This window comes from Echinops telfairi, unplaced genomic scaffold, assembly GCF_000313985.2.
Source record: "Echinops telfairi isolate 266 unplaced genomic scaffold, ASM31398v2 ScPeMD7_23;HRSCAF=83, whole genome shotgun sequence".
NCBI lineage: Eukaryota > Metazoa > Chordata > Mammalia > Afrosoricida > Tenrecidae > Echinops > Echinops telfairi.
The window spans coordinates 48,886,154-48,907,728 of NW_022103920.1; the positions used below are offsets into that span (position 1 = coordinate 48,886,154).

General features: G+C 38.0%; 1 protein-coding gene across 1 annotated transcript in view; it reads right to left on the bottom strand.

Annotated features, from left to right (window-relative positions):
• The window catches only part of PCLO (piccolo presynaptic cytomatrix protein), a 393,696-nt gene that overhangs the window by 11,261 nt on the left and 360,860 nt on the right, over positions 1 to 21,575 (bottom strand). Inside the window, exons 22-23 of the mRNA XM_045288647.1 lie at positions 17,285 to 17,426; positions 10,348 to 10,415 (exon numbers count right to left, since the gene is read on the bottom strand). Coding sequence (XP_045144582.1) covers positions 10,348 to 10,415; positions 17,285 to 17,426 — 210 coding nt within the window. The remainder of the gene's footprint in view (positions 1 to 10,347; positions 10,416 to 17,284; positions 17,427 to 21,575) is intronic.

The following is a 21,575-nucleotide window of genomic DNA, read 5'->3' on the forward strand; positions in this document are numbered from 1 at the left end:
CCCTTTGATTACCTTGGCTTGATGGCAGCTGAGTTTTAGATCCGATGCTGTGGGATGATATCTCAGTATGTCTTTTCAGGTCTCAGGGTAAAGTGGGGGCTAAGGGCAGGTTTTCTTCCTATATTTCATATGCATGCATATGTATACACATATATACTTCACATATACATTTCACACATTATGTGTATGTGTGTGTATCTCCCAGTTGCTCCAGGGAGAAAGATGAAGTGTTATAGTTTCATAACAATTTACAGTTTTGGAAACTGCTGATCTTTTGTTTAAAAATATAGCACTTTAAGCACTACCCCACCGGAGCTCCTCAGGATGTAGCTCAAACTGAAAAACCCACTCTCTTTGGGTCGATTCTGACTCATGGTGTCCCTGTAGGACAGAGCAGGCTATGTGCATGGGTCCAAGGGAGAAGAATTATGTATAATTTCATAAATCCTTTATTTGAAATAACCCATATTCAAAAAGACATTTTCCACAAGAAGGCATGCTTCTGCTCTAGTAGTATTTAAGGGTTTTGTAAAAGTAGGGCAGCCTGTGCATGCTGTCTGTAGTGGTTATATAAGGAAAGCCTTTCTTTCTGAGAGAGCCGGAAATAACATAATTTTAGAAGAAAAAAAAAATTGGACTTTTCTGATTGGTCTCTTTCAATGTTTTTGGCATTTTTTGTCTTTTTTGGTACATGTTCTTAGTATTATTGTTATTGTAACTGAAGATAACCAGACCTCATTTCAACAATTTTAGTGGAACATCTCCTATTATCATGTAAAGAATAAAAAGAAGGAAAAAAGCAACTGTCATTATTAATGGAGAAACACTTCAAATTAAAATGACTTGGAGTTTTGAAAAATCTCCCCAAAGCCTCAGGAAAACAGCCCCCAGGGAGAGTGAGGCGGGGAACTGGGGAGATCTTTTCACGGAAGAATCAAATGAAGGACGATGAGGCTGTGTCCTGAATCTGAAGACCCTAACCACACCTCCCATATAAAGTCCAATTGAACACTGTTCTAAAAGCGTCAAATTACTCTGCTTAAGTGTCGAACATGAAACATGAACATGAAACAACACGATCAAACAGGAACTTGAATACTTACAGAGTACTTAGTGACTTAAACCTTCACTCAGCAGGCCTATTTCTCTAGATTAGTAAGACAATGATTGACAAATGTGTGTTTTGGGGAGGGGGTGGGGGTGGGGACTAAATAAGAATTCAGATATTTGTGTTACTTTAAGTAAGATGAAGTACATTGTGGGAGAGTGAAAAATCTTAACATGAACTGTCTTCCCATTTCTCTGCAACTCCCACCAAATGATTGGGTGGGACGATGCACACAGGGCGTATGTAACACTAGCAGAATTGTTAAGCCAGTTTCGTTACCACAATCTTGGCCATAAGGATGACCCATCTTCAAAGCAGCTGCAGCAACAACAATGAGAGACAGCCAGGACTATCAAAACAGCTCATTCCAGATCTCTCTCTGAAGTGGTAGTGGGATGTTTAGGTGTTGGGCTACACATGGTTGGCAGTTTAAAACCACCAGCCTCCCCATGGCAGACAGCCTGGGCTTTCTATTCCGTAAACAGTTACACTTTCAGAAACCCACAGGGGTCCTTAGGAGCCAGCCTTGCCTCAAAGGCAGTGGGCTGCTTTGATTATAGTGGTGGAGGCTGAACCAGAGGGAGCAGAGACTGGCACCAGACCACGGAGCAGAGGAAGAGGAGCAGGGCCTGTGAGACCCTGAGAAGCAGGCTTCCTGGATCCTGAAGGCAGAGACAAAGAGCCTGCGTGATGGAACGGCTACAGACTAGAGAGAGACTTGGTTGCTGGGTGAGGAGAGGTGTTGTTGTGAACCAATAACTATGCCTTCATTTGATCCTGATGTGTGGCGATCTATTCATTTCCCCCCCAAAAATCCCATCTTTCTCCTGCAGAGCTGCTGTGTTTTTGAACTGCTAACCTTGCAGTTATCAGTCCAATGGGTAACCCATTATGCCACCTCCTTAACCTCTCTAAATAGCCCCTGGTAATTGTGAGTATTGTCTGTGAATTCTGTGAGGCCACTGTAACGACTGAATGAACCCAGCAGAGAAATAGAGCGCTGGGGGAGGCATGGTGGGTGTCACGGTGGGTGAAGAAGGATGGCGCTCAGAGATTTATCTGATCCCTCACGGCAAGAGGGAAACCCGAGAGGGTCAGGTATGGTCCCCATGCCATTTAGTACACTAGTTAGTCCAGTCTATTTCTTCTGGTTTATTATAGAAAAGCTGGCTTGGAAAACTTTCTGAAAATATCAATACTTGAGCCTCACCAAACAAAATTGTAACATGTGTGTGTGTGTGTGTGTGTGTGTGTGTGTGTGATTACACCAGCTTTTACTATCTATGGCAGTCTTGTGAAGTTTTGATGTCTTGTACAATCCATTTTTTTAAATGGCCCAGGAGCCGTGGAGGCCCTCCTGGCGTGCAGTGAGCCTGTGCACACAGAACGAAGCTGCTCCCGAGGGTTTTTGAGCGCAGATCACCGGCCTGTCGTCCAGGAGCCTCTGTGTGGGTTTAAACCACCAGCCTTTCCCGTAGTAGCTGAGCACTTACCTGCTTGAGGCATCAGGGCTTCTGTCCAAGCACCATACCACAGAGTGGTAAAATGTTAAATATTGGACAAAACCCCCAGTGTCTTCAGGGTATACTCTGAAAGTTTTAGTTAAAAAATATTCTCATCTGTACTGTTTGCCGTCGGTTTTCTTCTTCCACTCCCCGAGCTGTGTACATGCGCACATGCACATGAGATGAAGTAGACTGCAGGTTTCCATATTTTGAGCAGGAGGTCAAATCATCACATCTGGACCAAGCTAAGAACAAAATTCAGGGGGCTTAACTAGCTAGGTCTTATTGTCTCAAAAATGCCCTCTCAAGTACATACCAGATGGCTTCTGAAAGCACAGTAGATTTCTCTCTTCAAAATTCTTTGGACGTGTACGTTTGCTTTTTATCACCTTTTTACAGTTCCTATTATTTTATTGCTTTTATATTGCCCTTTGTCACGAACACTTTCCCCAGGTTTTCTTTTCAAATCATGCTCATATATACTCATCGTGTACATGGTCACCAGAATGACTCCACCACACCCAGCAGCCCTGTGGGGGTGTGTGGAACTGCCCTGTTGGTTTCTGCGGCTGTCACTTCTTTGTGTGTTTCTCCCACAGAGCAGCTGGTAGTTTCTAACTGTGGATGCCCTACCTTGAGTAGTAGAGCATGCCTACAAGTGAGCCCCGATACTATTGGGGATCCTTCTAAGATGCATTGTTAGGTGCCGTAGAGTCGGTTCCACAAACACCGCCCTAGTCCTGCAGCACCTCACAGTTGTTACATTTAAGCCATTGTTGCAGCCACGGGGTCAACCCATCTCATCCAGGGTCGTCTTCTTTCTCGCTGTCTTCCTACTTCACTGAGCATGGTGTCCTTTGCCAAGGAGGGTTCTCCCCTGCTACACAAAGTATGTGAGATGAAGTTAGGTCATCCTTGTTTCTAAGGATCATCCTGGTTGTACTTCTCCCAAGAATGTTAGTTCTTTTGGCAGTCCGGGGTACTTTCAATATTCTTTGCCAGCAGCATAATTCAAATCCATCCATTCTTCTTCCGTCTTCCCATTCAAAATATTACCCTAGTATAGTTATCTATTTATGTTTAGAGCAAAGGCACCCAAGAGGTCCCCGAGTGTCACAAATAGCTATGCCTTTAAAACCTCACTATAAAATTGGCGGTTTGAACCCACCCAGAAATGCTTCAGAAGCCAAGCCTGGCAATCTGTTCCCCAAAGGCTGATAAGACCTCTGGCCTCTCTCTGCAATGAAAGATGGAATGTCCACAAGTGAAGCAAGTGTGCAGTTTAAGGTATAAATAAGCATTGGGTTTGGAACATGTTTAATACTTTTAAAATTATAGGAATTATTAAATTAGAAATGTTATGAGGCAGAGCCACTGTAGATCTCACCTATGGGTAAAGTGATTCACGGTTGATACACTATCATGCGATTGTTACGATTGTTATATATGAATCCATTGTAAAAGTCACGTTCAATTAAATTCTGCTCTCCAGTTTTAAGGACAAATACCGAATGGATCTTAATGATACCATTGGATGGGCTATTTGGGCTTTTCTTATTTTTCTTTTATTAGTCAGAAATATTTATACCACTATCTTGGTGGCACAGTGGATTAAGCAGTTGGGCTACTAACCGCAAGGTCTGCAGTTAGAAACCATCTCAGAGACCCACAGGGGCAGTAAGGACTCATCCCAACACATAGGGTTGATGTGAGCAGTGAGGTGTTTGTTGTTGTTGTTACTTGTCTATGCAAAGACATTCGGAAGATAGCTCCCTGGCCAACCAATGGGAAGATATGCATAGTTGTGTCCATTCCAAAGAAAGTTGACCCAACAAACTGACCAAATTATTGAACAAAATCATTAATTTTACACAAAAATAAAACTTTGCTGGAGATAATTTAAGAAATGGTTGTAGGGGTACTTTGAAAGGGAACTGGCTACAATTCCAGCTTGTTCAGAAGCAGATGTGGAACCAGAAATATCATTGCTGCTGTCAGATTATGACTGAAGGCAGAGTGTGTGTCTGTGTTTCATTAACTAGACAACAGTATCTGTGCGTGTGCGTCAAATTATTTTAACATTGTGAAGAATGACAATTGCAGAACATGTAATTGTGCACATGCATTGGTTTTCATATGCAACCTCTTGAAATGGTAGAATATCAACCTATTCGTTATGATACGGTGATTTTGTGTATTCCTTCCATCTTCTTTTGATAGTTCCCGATTCAGTCCATATTTTGTCCATAGAAACCTTCAATACTGCAACTCAAGGCTTGAAATTTTCTTCAGTTTTTTCCCCACTTGAGATGTTATTTTGGCCTTCTAACTCCAGGTCTTCATATATGTCATTATATTGATCTCCTTTGTCTTTTGAGCTGATTGTAGAAATTTTCCTTTCCTTTCTTTAACTCCATCCTCTCTTCCATTCCTTTTAGTCACTAGACCTTCAAGAATGCACGATGGTCTTGATGTCATGCCACATCTCCTAGAGAACATCATCATTAGTGTTCAACGTGCCATAGCTGGTTTTGAGATGCTCTCGAAATTCAGGTGGGATATGAATGTTGCATTTTGGCTCTTGTAGACATGTTTTCCTTTATTATCTCCAATTTGAACGTACTAGGAGCGAATTCAAATTCAAAATGGTCTGTTCCACAGTCAGCTTCTGGCCCGGATTTAGGTGCTAATATTGAGCTTCTCCATTGTTTCTCTCCACAGATGTAGCCAACTGGGTTTTTTGGTATTCTAGCTGGAGATGTCCATGTGTGTAGTTGCCATTCATGCTGTTTAAAAAGGGGATTTGTCGTGAAGAAATTGGGGGTCTTGCAAGGTTCTGTCATGCAATCTCCATCTTCTTTTCTGTCACCAAGACCATAGTTTCCAGCTATTTTCCTTCCTCCTTGTTCCCACATTTTGCATTTCAATCATCAGTAATTAACAACACATCTTGATTGAATGTCTGATCAATTTCAGACTGAAGACATTAGTAGAATTCTTCAATTTCTGCATCACTAGCTTTAGTGCTTAGTGTATAAATTGGAATAAGCATTTTATTAACTGCATTTCCTCATCTGGAGATAGATATTATCCTATCACAGACTGCATTGTACTTCAAGATAGATCTTGATATATCCTTTTCGGACTGCAATACCATTCCTTTGAATCTGTCATTCCCGGGATAGTAAACCATATGATTTTCTGATTCAAAATAGTCAATCCAAGTCCATTTCATCTCACTAACTCCTAAAATATTGATCGTTATGAGTTCCTTTTCATTTTGACAGCTTCTTATTTTCCTAGATTCATACATTTTACATTCCAAATTCCAATTATGAATAGAGGTTTGGAGCTGTTTATTCTCACATTGAGTCCTGCCTTCATCCGAGGGCCTCACCTTCTGGCACTATATATGATAAGGTTCTGATGATATTCGGGAGATTTTGATTATTTGACAATGCTATTCTTAACGTTCTCAGTGGCTAATTCCTCAGACGTGGACAGGCTGGCCTTCTTTGTAGTCTGCTCTTAGTCTGCAAGCTCGGCTGCAACGTGTTCACGTTGGAGGCCCTGCTGGTATTGGAAATACTAGTGACGTCCAGAGTCTCAGCAACACCACACCTCCCGCAGTGCAACACCCCAACACAGTTATCTTGTGCTGGTTTTAATTCATGTGATACCCCCATCTAGCTGAAAAATTATTACAGAAAAATATGAGATTATTTTAAAATCATAAACAAAAAGCAAATACAACTAATATTTTGAACATGGTCCTGATTATTTAACATTAAAAATGTCAACAATGTTTTCAATATGAAAATTTGCTCTCATTAAACAAAATATAAGGTATTCTGAACACTTCACACAAATTAAGAATAAAATTTCCATGAGAACTACATGTATGAAGGTCAGTACTTAACATCTATGATAGACCTTTGATTTAAAGTATGCTGCCCATGAGCACATCTTCATCGATCAATTTCCCTTCAGTGCAGTAAGGAGCTCATGAAACTAAGTGCTTAAGTAAAGAACAGGAAAGATACAATAGGAAGTGGAAGTAGATATGATTTCAGGAAAACTATGCTATCTATAGAGTCACTGTTTTCATGATGTCTTAGGGAAGAAGTGAAAGGAGAAAATCCATTAAAGAACTATCTATTTTATCTAAAAACAAATTGAATTATGTATTGTTTTTGCTTCTCACCACCCGCTCACCCCCATATGGCTGTTTATATTAACTAACAAAAATAGGAGTGAAAGCAGTTCTTTAGATCATAAAGTTTAAAGCAAACAAAATATAAATCACAAATATTTCATGTATAACACAAAGTTTACTTGATATTTCCAAGGGGACAAAACAAAATTGCCAATGAAATGCTTTTTCTTTCTGACTAGAACACATAAACTCCAGGAAAGCTAACAATTTCCCTTGTTTTCTGCCTATTTTTCCTAATTTAAATTTTTCTCTAAATGCTTAATATTCTATAAATTTATTTCCCATATTACTAGATACCTTTATATAGTTCACATAAATTTATTTATACCTAATATAACCTTATAACTATTTATACCTAACATCCTACTGATAAATACATTTAAAAATTTTAGTTATTGTCAAATTGTCCATAAGAAATCAGTCAAAACCAAGTGATCTAAATATTGTTACCAAAAGGCACATGACTGTAATTGATCCACATTACTTTACAGATTCCATCTTGCGCCCATTCTCTGGCATGCTGCCCAATAGCTAATTTGAGATCAACTGTTAAACAGAATCAATTTACTAAAGTATAAACACATTGACTCATCAGTTTAAGTAAAAATATGAAGGAGTTTATGATTGGTCTTTTCTTGCAAAGCAAATGTGCTCTGTGTGGGACTGATATAAAAAAAGAAAGTCATTTTAGGACAAACACTTTCTTATTATTGATAGCTGTGAACATTTGTACTAAAATTGTTTTGTCTATAAACCTTAAGATTCAAAGAAAGGTTGAATTAAGTGTTAAAGCTTGGGGGGGAAAAACTACCCATGAATGTTCTCCTTAGAGGCAAGGGTGGCCAGACTTCACCTCAGGTATTCTGGACATGTTGTCTAGAGGCAGCAGTCCCTGGAGAAGGACATCATGCGTGGCAAAGTAGAGGGGTGGTGACAAAGAGGAAGGCCCTCAGCAAGGATTGGCACAGTGGCTGCAATCATGGGCCGAAGGAAGCCCAGAACAATTGGGAGGCGGGTGCGGGACCACTCAGTGTTTTGTTCTGTTGTGCATAAGGCTGCTGTGGACTGCAATGGACTCAGTAGCACCTACCAAGCACAACATAGGCTTATATTCTAGAATCATACGAAAACAAGGTATTCTAGCATCATACGAAAACAAGGTATTCTAGAATCATATGAAAACAACAGTCATTAATTGATTGTTTTTTACTCATTAGCTCAAACATATTTAAGTAACCTCACAGGCAAGGCTTTCTGGCAGGTACTAGGACACCAAGATGGATAAAATGTAATTCACCCTCTTCAGCTTTAGCAAAGGGACAGGCTAAGAAATAGATAAATTTAATTAAAAGAGCAAATGTAAGGATATACGCAGATGATTGTGTAAGTAGACATTTTGTGAAGAGGTTGAAGGGCACAGGCGAAGGTAAAAGGTGGAAGAGTGTGAGTGAGTTCAATGCACATATGGAACCTGTAGTTAGGATGCTGCCCTGGTCCTTGGTCGGATGCCCTTGGATCAGTTCTTCAGCTTTCTCTTGTTCTCTTCCCAGAATAGCTGTCCCCTCAGCTGTTCCCCAGGGAACTTCCAGCTGGATTCGATCAAGCACCGGTGTGTACGTGGAGAATAGGAGGAGAAACTGGATCATTTCTCCCACCCTTGTGTGTTTCACGATATGTGTGAGACATTTTCTCTGTCTCTTCCTTATCTTCCACTCCCAGCAAAAGACTCAGCTCCCAACGACCTCTAAGGAAAGCTAGAATACTTGCTCCATTCAGACTCATAGTGACCCTGGTGGACAGAGTAGGATTGCTCCTGTGAGTTTCCTAGGCCAGCCTTGTGGTCAGCAACTCACTAAAGGATTTATCATGCCTCCAGAGCCACTGGTCACCACCAGTTAGTGGGACTTTTTTCACCAGTGACTATAGTAACGTCCTTATTTTGCCTCACTATCTCCTGGTTGGTTTCTCAGACACTTGAGTATAGTGTCAATTCTGACCTTAGTGTTTATCTGTATTATTCCGAATTATTTAAAATTTTCTGGTTGGACAGAATTACCTGGCACATAATAATGGCTTAAATAAAAATATCAGTTTTTTGTGTTTTAGCTTTGATTCTCAACAAAATATAGTGAGAATTACTGAGATTACTAAGGGAGGTAGATGACATATAACAAGATTGGTGGATTGAAGATGGCCCTTTAGGGAGTATGACAACAGGAAAAGGACTCAACCTTTGGAAGAATTCAAAGAAAAATAGAGAATTTTGGGTATGAAACAAGACCTGTGGTAGTTACAAAATCTCATGCCAACTTGAGGGTATTAAGAGTGAAGGGGTGGCGTGTAGCCTGTCAATCAGGTCACAGCCTGATGATGCCTCCGTGTGGGCGTGGCCTTCTCATGAGGATTCTGGGAACTTCCTCTCTTTCTCCCTAGAGATGGGCCACACAGTCTAATTTCTAATTTTGGACATATGGCTAAGATCAGACTTTGGGACTTGATCTGAACTGGGTTGGGATGTTTCTCAATACACAAATGCTCTTTGATATAAAGCTCTCTCCTACACATATATGAGTGTCATTGGATTTGTTTCTCTAGTCAACCCGGATTGATAGGACCAGATATGAAACTCATGTCTCTTACTACTCCATTTAGAATCCTTTTGATACTATGTTTGTAATCACTCTTTCTTTTTAATATCGTGGAACTTGATTTATTTTCATGAATTACATTCACTGGCTCTGACCTTGTGTGCGGTCCACACTTTTGTTACCTTTTATGTGAAATCAGTATAAATTATGATATTCATTTTGTAAGTAATTATAAGAATTAAATGAACTATAACAGGAAAACTTTAGATAAAGTCTTTACATAGTTAACTTTTTGAGAGGTGGTGCAATTCATGAATGTCTTATCAGATTTGTATGAATCATAGAGATAATTTTATGTACTCCTATATTAACGTGGTTTCTGTTTGGTTTTGTATTCTCTGCTACATTTGCTGTTTGTTCAATACAAATAAATTTATTTTCACTTTTTTAAGAAATGTATTTATTTTCAGTAATGCAGCTTGTTTCATACAGATAAATTTATTTTCACTTTTACTTTAAAAATCAGAAATTTAATTTGCCAATACAGTGATTTCCATGTTTATTTTCTTCTCAGCTTTATATATTTAAGAATGTCTCTTGGCTTAAATGAACTTCCAGGATTGTTTTCTATTTAACACCATTTTAAACAAAACACTTCACAAGATTACTTTTGCTTTGAGGAAGTTTTCTAAGTTTCTTTCTCTTTTATACTTAAGTATGTTTCCTATCATAGTAAAATTTGAATATGAATGAGGAAATTGAAAAAGTGAAGTTACAAAGTCATTTTCATCTCACAGAGAACAATTTCATCTCATAGAGAACAAACTTTTGCCATTTGCTCCTAGGAAACTACATTTACATTAAAAACAGCAACTATAGTGTAGAAAGTAAAGTCAAATAGAAACCAGCAATGGTTTAGATTTAACTTACCATCAGTGTCTGTTAGTCCTACTCCTGGCTGTTTTATAGGCTCTTGTCCATTCTGACCCATCTTTCCTCTGTTTAAAAGAAAATAAAAGATTGTTTGTTCAGGCATGAGGACCTGGATGCAACCGAATAAGCTTCATTCTTATAAAAGCAAAATAAAATTAAATAATTCAGATTTGCATAAGTTATTTGAAAGGCAAAGATACACACAGCAAATTGCTACATGTCGTATGTATTTAAAAATGGGAATTAATTAGTCTTATTTAATCCGAACATAAAACAAAATAAAACCCACTGTTACTGAGCCAGCTTCAACTCGTCACAACCCTGGGTAAGGATTCTGAACCTCACTTTTTTGCCACAGAACTGCTGGTGGGCTTGAACCACTAACATTGCAATTACTGGCCAATGCTTAGCCCAGAGCATTACCATGGCGCCTTAAATATACCACTAATTTAAATGAAAGCTATTTGCTGACTCAGTCACCATGTTATCGAACCTTTCTTTTCCATTTGTAAACGGAGAAGTAAGAAGGGACATTTGCATCTTTATACTTTGTAATGATGAGTTTTTATAAATTCTCTGGTGGGAAGAGGGATCCTTGAATTAATGCACAATATTGGAACCCACAGGTTGTACTCTTACTCAGTAACTTCCTTTCATGTATTTTCAGATGTGTTTGCACATTGACTTTTTAAGTCAGATGCATTTGGCTCCACTTCTGGCTCTGATCGTTCTTGCTCTGTGCAGTTAAAGGCCAATCTGCTGCACCTTGTCAACAAGGCTTCATTTACTTATTTCCTTTATAACATTTCTATCTGTATCCCTATTCCTATTTCTACGTCTATATTAGTGTCAGAGAACACTGTTGCAAGAATTTACGATCCTTGGAGTATTGTAGATTCAGATATGGATTACAGCAGCCAGAAGATTGTAGGTCACTTGTTATTTCTTCAGTCAGATGAAAGCTATGTAACGGATGAAAGATTCTGAAATTGCTTGTGTATGTACTCTAGGAGCTTTGGTGGTACAGTAGGCTATGAGGTGGCTACTAACAGCAAGGTCCGCAGTTCCAATGCACCAAACCCTCTGCACGAGAAAGCTGAGGCTTTTGTTCCTATGGATTTAGAGCCTCAAAACCTAGGGCGTTCTACCATGCCCTAGACCAGTAGCTCTCCGCCTTCCTCATGCCGCCGCCCTTTCATACAGTTCCTCTTGTGGTGGCGCCCCCAACCATAAAATTATTTTCATTGCTGCTTCGTAACTGTCATTTTGCTACTGTTATGAAGTAGCCCGCAACCCCTGTGAAAGGGTCATTCGACCCCCACAGGGGTCACTACCCACAGGTTGAGGACCACTGCCCTATACACTCATTCGGAAGTTCAAATCACTTTCATGGCTGGTGGTTTGGTTTGCGTGTACTTATAGAAGATGTTTTTAAAAAGATGTAATATAAGATATTAAGTGTTCAAAAATATGTTTGAACAAAATAATTCATTGATACTGTATTTTCTAGACAATATTATTAACATATCTGGTTTTTCTAAGAATAAATTCTTATTTTTCTCAAGAATATAATTATATTTTACTTGAAGACTGCTCTATCTTCTTATCATCCTTCTCAAAGAAGCTACCAAAATATGTCTGCACATAATCAAGAGTAACATACAAATTCAAATATTATTTTGTTATCTTGAAACCCATTACAGTGTTCTGCTATGATAATTCCAGATGTAAGATTTTAAGCACACATTTTATTAAGTGACAAAATTCCATGTAATTTTGAAGTAAAATTGCATGCAAAATCTTAAGGTTTACCCTTCAGTAAGTTTTATCTGCATGTACATGGGGAAAGTTTTTTTTTTTCAGCAGTGCACAGAACTTTAATTGGAGTAATTGCTTCAATGAGAATGCATTATTCCCACCGACCACGTCTCCGTGACCAGGAACCGATGACTATTAACCAATAAAGAACTCTGCTCTGCCACGCGGAGAGAAAGAGAAAGGCTTCACCATTGAGTTCTTTTGGTGCCAATGGTGAAGCATTCGACGGCTAACTGAAAGGCGGGCTATTTGAACGCACTCAGTGGAATTTACTTACATAAAGACAAAATAATATTCCACGGGCAGTTTTACTCTATCACATTGGATTGCTATGATGAGAGAATCTACTAATCATGAACTTGATGATACTTGATGATATCCCATCTCTTTAAAAATACTGGTGGAATTAGCTAAAGCATGCCTTGTTTCTGCTCTGTACTCAATTGAAAGTAAGGGTCTATTTAATATTGCAAATATGCCACATAATAATCCTGGGAGAAATCTAGCAACTGAGAAAACTGAAAAATAATCATCACCATACTGTTCCAAATGCTTTATAAATCCTTACAATTTTAGTAATTGTATTAAATACATTTTAAAACAATTTTTAGAATTGTTTTTGAATCATAGGATTCTTATCTCAGTGGTGAGGCTCAGCTTCAGTCTTCGCTTCTACTGAAAACAGATTTTAGCATTAGGTACATAGCCCAAAGTATAGGCCATAGATTTTTAAAGATAATATGGACATTTTTGTGGCATTGTGAGTTTAAGTGAATTTCCAAAGAACCAATTTTTATGTGATATGAAAGGCTTAATTTTTCTTAATTACCAGTAAATGATCCTCAGCTCAGGCAGGCCCTTCTGATTTCAAATTTTGTATTTTATATCTGCTACTCAATTAACAAGCATTTATGGAATGTATAATACATTATATATATATATATACACTATCTAGTACTTATATAGCATATATTCAAATATACTACTTATATAATATACATATTATATATATCCCAGCATATTATATCATATATATATATCCCAGCAACTGGTTGTGTCAAGCATAATAGGATATTTATAAGAAATAGCAAATACAATTTTTTGGTATACATCCTGGAGCACCTTAGAAAAATGAATTTTCTTTCAGCTCATGTGGAAATAAAAAATTATCCTAGACAGTGTTCAAAAGCTTTCCTTTACAAGAGAAACATAAAAATGAAGGGAAAATTAATTTGACATGTATTTTTAAAACCATATTATTATCTTCTTCCATTTTTACTTATTGATGAAATTTCAGTTTGCTTTTTGCATGTTATAACTTTTTGTCACTATTAAATGATATACATTTACTTGAGGAAAACATAATTTATTTATATAGAGACATTCTATCACTCTTGGACAATGTAGTGAACCTGCTGAGAGGTATCAAAAATTCAGCTACATTCTTTCTTATAGGTATTCTTCATGTCCATCTTTTTGCAGGAAGATGCCAAATGTCATGCTTAGCCTCTTTCTCAACTACACACGGACAATGTGTACTTAGCCTCTTTCTCAACTACACACGTACAATGAAAGTGTTGTATGTCACTTGATTTCATGTGAAGACTATCAAAAATCAACTTTTCTGGTATAGTTTCAAGAGTCCTGGCATCTCTACAATCTGCAGATGGAGTAACTTCTTGACTATACATACAGAATCAGAAGCTGAAAGTTAAAATCACACCAGGAAACTTTTCTCTCAATGAGGCATACGAGCAGCCTGTGACTTTAACTATAAAAAAAGATGGGATTTGTACTGGAGTCTAAGGTATTGGATTGTTCTGAGGAGTATTAAAAAGTTCTTCAAGGCAGAAAATCACTTTGTCTTTTTAGAAATAGATTTCAAATAATAAAATACATAATTAGGCTTATTCTCATCATATTGAAGATGAAGATGTATAAAACACTGTAACCAAAAACTCAAACTCACTGCCATCGAGTTGACACTGACTCACAGTGACCCTGGAGCACAGGACAGAACTGCCCCCTGTGAGTGTCCAAGACTGTCTAGTCTTCCTGGAGTGGAGCAACAGATGGCTTCAAATTGCCGACGTTGTGGTTAGCAGCCCAACACGTTACCAAGGTGCCACCAGGACTCCTGAATCATTGTGAATAGGGTGGTAATTTGGATACTCGTTTTTTGTTGGGGCAAGGGTGGGGGTGGGAGCTAGAGGGCTTTTTTTGTAACAGTCTTTATCATAAGACACAATTGCTAAATCTTCACTACTTTTTGTTGTTGTTGTAGCATCTTTTAAAAGTGGTGATTTGGGTGAGAATTTAGAGCAAATAATTTCTGTTCAATGATTTGGACAGATTTTGTTTCATGACATTTGTTGCAACACCCTCAATGTGTCCTCAGTCTTTCCACTTTCACTTTGGGTTCTCATTTGCATCCATCTTTTTTCGAGCTTTGCTTTTGGTTGAATGTAGCCTTTCCCCCTCATTTGGAGGTGGTTTTAGGAAGTGCGTTGGTCCTAGGTTCAATCTGTAGGCCTGTGTATTGTTTGGTTGGAAGGTGCGCCCCTAGAGAGGGTCCAATGTCCGGCTTGAAGGGTGTCAGAGCCTCTAGAGTCTCCTAGTCTTGGAGGCTCTGGCAGTCTCCATCAAACCTGTGAGTCTCCCCCTTTTTTATGGTTTTGAATTGTGTTCAACATTTTTTCCCCCTCCTGATCTATCCAGGATCTTCTCTTGTGGTCCTGACCAGAGCGCTCAGTAGTGGTAGCCCGGCACCATTTCAGTCTGCTCTCATTTGGATGCTGCTTTTCCTCAAGTTGTTGATTTTCTCCTCTCCTTTGCTCCAGACAAGGAAGAGACTCAGGGCTGCATCTTAGATGAGTGTTTTCAGGCCTCTGAGATTCCAGTCATGAACAACAAAGTAGGAATTAGAACATTTATTGGTGGACTATGTTATGTCAATTGACAACAGTGGTCCCTGGGACAATGGTAATAAGTCCTCAAGCCCACTGAATCATTCACTACAAAGTGTTTGATTATGACTAAGAATAATAAACTTTGCTCCCTGTGTACTCTACTACATATATGGATATATTTGCAGCACAAATGAGTACAAAAGCATATGTAGAAATGCAAGGAGGCTGCACAACCATTTTAGAAAATGTAAATGAAAGATAATGAGATTTTTTTTGAAGCTCCCTTATATTCCATGGTAAAGGTATTTAGAGGTGTAACTCTTGAGGGGCGAAGAAAGCCTCATCTTCCTCCTTTGAAATGACTGGTGCTTTTAAACTGCCCATCTTGTAGTTCAGCCCAACACAAAACCAGTATGCCGCCGGGGTTCATGTATGGTGCCTGTAGTCATGTTCTAAATTATGTAGTTTTAAAGATGGATATAAATTGGAATACTATTAAGTTACATCTACTGCAAGACCTTCCTTCTTAAAATCTTTAAAATGTTATAAAGCCCACAGCCCCAAAAGAAGAATCTAAGGATTTCTTGAAATTCTTCTGAGTCAGACTAGATCGTCAGTGACTAAGGCAAAACTGATCATTTTCCATTTGGAAGTCATTTCCAAAATGTAACAAAATTGATACAGGTAAGTACATTAATCTATAACCTGGTTCTATTAAAACAAAACAAAAAACAAGAATAGGTGATCAATAATTTATGTTTAAAAATGCTAGTAGAAATCTCCAAAATAACTTAAAAAATTTTATCTGTAAAATCTCACTGTTTTCACGATTTGTCTTATAAATTGAACCATTATCTAAATATAAGAACTGATTTGAATGAGAAGAAAGGGTTCTATAAACCTTAACATTAAAATACTGAAAAATATAAGTTCCACTCTTGAGAAAGTTTCACTTTCCACTAAAAATGTAAGAAAGACCCTTATCTGAAAGATCGTATTGAACGTTAGTGACTTTCTGTGAAGAACTAAATATTTTTCACAATCGATGTCACAACTACTCAGCCTTTCTCCTTTGGTGTAAACGCTGACCACCTGTCAGCATATAAAGGTATAAATGTTACGGGCACTGAAAGGTCAATTTCATGTAATTTCTATGTGTTAGGAAATATCATTCTCTTTTGGTCTGAACCGCTTTAAAATTAAGCGCCATTTTAGTTTGTAGGCCTCAAATAACGAACAAGCAAACCAACCAAACAGGCAGCCTGTTGGATACACCACAGTTCAGGGTCGGAAATGCCAGCAGATAGTGGGGAGGAGCAGATACTCAGAAAGTAGGCTTTGGTCTAGGGATGGACATAACCCACACGTTTACTGCAGCTGCCCCTAAACTATGTCCCCAGTATCACTAAATCTATTTCAACAGCATATAAACACAATCTGCTTGTTGTGCATTTGGTTTGCAATATGATTTTTCTTCAAGATCAATGCATGATAAAAGGAGCTCTGTGGCCATATAATGTTTAAGGAACTCAGCGGCTAATCCAAAGGTCAGTGGTTGGACCCCACAATCTGTAAATCTGTTCTCTCAGTGATCTACAGCCGAGAAAATGCCATGGGGCAGTTCTACTCTGTCATAGGAGGTTGCAATTGGTTGGGATCCGCTCAAAGAACACGAGAATGATTTAATACAAATGAGCTTTTTTCTTCCCAGCGACAGCTATGAAGAGTCCGGTATATTACCCTTTTTTTATCAAAAATGAATAATTCAAGATTAGTTAATTTTAATGCAGAGAAAATTACAGTTGAAAAAACTACTTGATGAGCCCAATGTGCAATTTCATTCATGACCAGAGGTTCTTTCAATATTTTGCATTTATTCTGTTTCAAAGAAATTACTGATTTAGTCTGATTCAAAATTCATCTTAGCTAGCAGCAATGTTTGTGTTTGGTTAATATAGGATTAAAACATAGCCAAAGTTGTTATTTCAGCTCTTTTTCTATTAACTATACGTTATCCTGATTTCATAGCCTGGATAGTGACCAACATTCGTCTTTAGAATTAACTGAAATTTCGGAGCTGATTTAGGCAAAAACATCAAGTGTTCCAGGGACTGTGACTCAAAATTGGCGTTATTTCCTACTAAATGTTGCGAAGTCCTTCCTCGCGGGGCTTTTAGCTTGCAGAGAGAGAAACAAGAATCACTCACATTCTAGGAATAGGAAATAGATTCGTTTCCCCTGCAGCGCCGCTGCTTCCTTCGCTCTCCACGCTGTGTCCGCTGCCAAGGCTGCTGCCCGAGGAGCCGGTGGACACGGAGCTTTCCGCAGGCCGGGCACTGGTGGGCTTTGCTGCATGGTGTAGGAGAGTCAACGCCACAGTCAATAAATCATTGATCCCTTCCTGCTTAATGATACAGTTTCTTCATCTGCACATAATAAAGAAACATAGCTAAGGTACCATGAGAACTCTCCACTTCTCAACCCGCCTTTGCTATTTATTTCCTCTACCAATAGGGCACCAGCCCAATATTCCATTACTTACTTCATTGTTTTGATTAGAGATGAAGGGGGAAAATCACTTCGAAGGGCATGCCATTTAGTTTGTGGATGGGGTTATAAGTAGTATGAAACTAATCTATTCGTGAACATTATTAAACTAGCTGTGGGGTGTTTTTGGTACAGTATTGTAACAGTGATATGGCAGACATCTCTTTTATTATTTCATTGAAGAATGAGAATAAAAAGATGGTAGGTAGAAATAGTTCCACAAGGGAGACACTGTCGAATTATTCTTCATATTAATGGCCAATGGTCTCCTGAGAACTGGAGATGCAAAATTGCTTACATAATTGCAGCAAGTGGCTGAAAAGGCTGCGCTTGTTAGAATGTAACTCTGAAATCTATCTCCAGCAGCTTTTTAAAATTTGGAAAGATTTGTTTCACTTTGGGGCATTTTCTAGATTATGATTAGGATTTGAACATTTCGTGAATTTAATTGTTGTATATTACCGTGCATATTCCCACAGATAAGTTATCAAATTTCATACATGTTATAAATTATTCAATAGGGACATAGTGCAAACATTGCTAGCAGAAGTCTAGTTTGTAGAAGATTAGGGAATGATTTATGAGGCAGAAAGAAGAAAGAGCAGTGATTTTTTTTGCTCTTATTTTGTGGTGAAGCAGACTCTGGCAAAATTGAGAAATTATTGATATTTGTCTCGAGCCACGTGATATAGTTTAAGATCATGAATTTAGGGCACAATGGTCTGATGTTGATTTTCAACCCAACCAGTAGTAACTCACAAAAGTCTCATTTTTGTTTCTCATTTTGAAAAAATGGGGTCCATAACGTTTACCTCATACGACTGTGATTCTGCAGAGGAAGGGGGCAAAGCAGAGGCCCACTGGCGTCTTCTCTCTCTTGTGATTTTATTTGCCATACTCCTAAATTCATCTTCAGGGCACGACTGTCAATGGCCATTCACTAGTGCCTGGAGCTTGCCTACGCCCTGACCATGAATTCTTGATTCTCTTTGCAATGTCGACGTACTCTAGTTATCAATCTAGTCTTTCCTGGCTAAATCACCCCTTCCCATTAGACCTTTCCTAGGCAATTGGGGAAATTGATAGACATGAGTAGCCATTGAGAATCTTTTACTGATCTTAAAACATCAATATTTTTCTTAAGAAGATTATGAAAATACAAGGACTCTGAATGTGGTGGCATTCCAATGGCTCTAATCAGATGAAGTGAAAAAGACAGACATTCTGAGGACAACTCGAGGGCAGGAAAGTGCCCCCCCCTCCCCGAAGCTGTGCTTGTCTCCCTCCTCTTCAGGGTAAAGTCTTCCCGAAGCTTTAGCTTTGCCCAACTTCCTTCCTTCTTCCACGATAGCATATTCCCACCACCAGGAATTTGACATGAGCTATTTCAGTGACAATAGTAGCATTTCTCCAGAATAAGTAATTAAGGAAGACCTTTATAATGATTAGACAACTGTATTTAATAAACAGGGGACAACAATGTAAAAAAAAGGACCTTTATCATGTTAAAGATACAATTACCAATTAATTATCCATGGGATTAGAATTGTGCAAATCCAATTTTAGTTATAATATTTGATTAATAGTCTCTTCCAATATATAGAGCAACCCCAGATAAACAGTGTATTTACTGTTAAAGTAAAAACAAGAATCTTTTAGAAGGATAATTTGCAAATATTTAAAGGTACTATGACTGGGATATAAAACTATGAACATGTATGAAGTAATTAAACTGTATAACCAATGACAATGAACTAGAGCAGTCAGTGTATTATAAATAAAAGTTATACATTTTGATATATATTATATAGTCAAACCAATTAGATTGTAAATAGTTCTTAGAATGACATTTAAATTTTATCAGTCGGAAGGTCCTGATATAGTGTTTTCAAAGACAATCCGTAATTAACTGACACTAACATTTTTATCAGTTACTAAATTAAAACCACTTTCATCCCACAAGTAGTTCAATGGAGCAGAAGAGCCATTTTATAGAAATAATGTACTATTTATACCGAAAAACGTTCAGTCTCCTTTTGTTTTCCAACTTCGGTTTTACCTGATGCAATTTCTAGTTCTATTATTCTTGTTAGCAATTTGAGACATGTGTACAGCATGCAATATAGCATAAGAGAGACAAACAAGTCTAACAGAGTTTTTTTCTTCTTGTGCATCTCCCCTAAACAGGAATCTGTTTGAAAGGTTGTGGAAGTACACTTAATATTTTAAATGCAAGGATATCATACTATATGAGACTTAAACAATAGAAAATCAAGAAATGTATACATATATTGGAACAAGTATAAGTCTATTTAAAATATTTACACACCAACTTATATCTAAGGTCGAATATCCAGAAATATCAGGCATTAAGAAATAAGGTGAATAACTTAAGAAATTCTAGATGTTTGGTGTTATAGTAACAAATGCATTTGGATGCTAATTATAATTTTTAGTCTTAAGCTGGTGTACTGTAAGGGCAATGTACAAACAGCCTGACATTTGGTTGGTTTCTGAAAGTGAATGAAATAAGCTGTAGAATGGACATTGCATTTTTACCAGGCTATCTCTACTTAATATAAGATGTGATACAGAACACAGAAATGAAGAAATTTCGATGAGTCAATGCTAAAAAAATACACATATGTTAGTAGTAATTTTCAGACCTATATGTACTAACATCTTGGCTTTGAAATAGCCCTCAATAGAGCAAACATCCATTCGATTATCTTGAGCTAAATACAACTTATTAACAAATAAATGTACAAGTTTAAACTTAGTACCACAAATATATTGACATAAGCTTAGTAATCTAAATATATTAACATTAATACAAACATATTAACAGATAAAGTCCTTTGATGGCTTTATTAACTCTTTGAAAGTGCATATTATGTTTATTTCAAGATTTCAGTCAATTCCCATCTGTATTTAATCTTTGCTCTTTTCCAAACTGGCTACCCGTCATTCTCCTACGTATACTTTATATAAAAATCCACTCAGACGACCCCCCCTGATTTTGGCTCCTGAGGGTTATCGTCCCTCTCCACTGGTGTCTGAGTTGGGGCTTTCCTTTCCATTGTTTGTTATGCTTTCTTCTGCCCCTGTCACTTCCTTTAACCTAATTTGTGTTCATTGTAAAGGCCGCTTCAGAGAGCCTGCATTTCACATAACTCTCTGGTTCTCCCAATCAGAAGGGAGATCCCGTAAGTCTAGATCTTGAAGACTTGTGTTCTGTGTGTCTTGTACAGCGATGACTACTGTCCATCTCTGATGGTGGTATGTTCACACACATCATTCCTGAAAGTAAAGTCCGTATTTGCATTTCGGCAGCTACCCTGTTTCCCTGAAAGTAAGACATCCCCCCAAAATAAGACCTACTTACAGTTTTGCCTCTCGCTGAAATATAAGGCATCCCCGAAAATAAGACCTCCCCGAAAATAAGGCCCTCCAAGCTACCGTAATTCTGGAATCTGGACCGTAGCCTCACAGCTCACTGTTGGCCACAGCACAGCCAGAGCAGACAGGAAGTGTGAGGTCTCTTTTAATAAAACAATAAACAATAAATGTGTACCATATTCTTCTTCATGGAAAAATAAGACATCCCCTGAAAATAAGACCTAGCGCATCTTTGGGAACAAAAATTAATATAAGACACTGTCTTAAAAAAAAAAAAAAAAAAAGACACTGTCTTATTTTCGGGGAAACAGGGTCCCTTAGAAGCTTTTTTAACGCCATGCTCAAGAAGTAGTTAAGGAATAAAGAGTAACAATATATTAATTATTTGTACTTCCTTCAGTTAATAAAATAGTCAAACCCTCTGAATTATTTATTAGATACCCCCCCCCCCCATTTAGGCGTAGCTACCTGATACAAATGACAAGTTTCCCATCCAAAAGGTCACTGGATACAAGATGATTTTTCATGTTTTTTGTCAAATACACTTTGAGA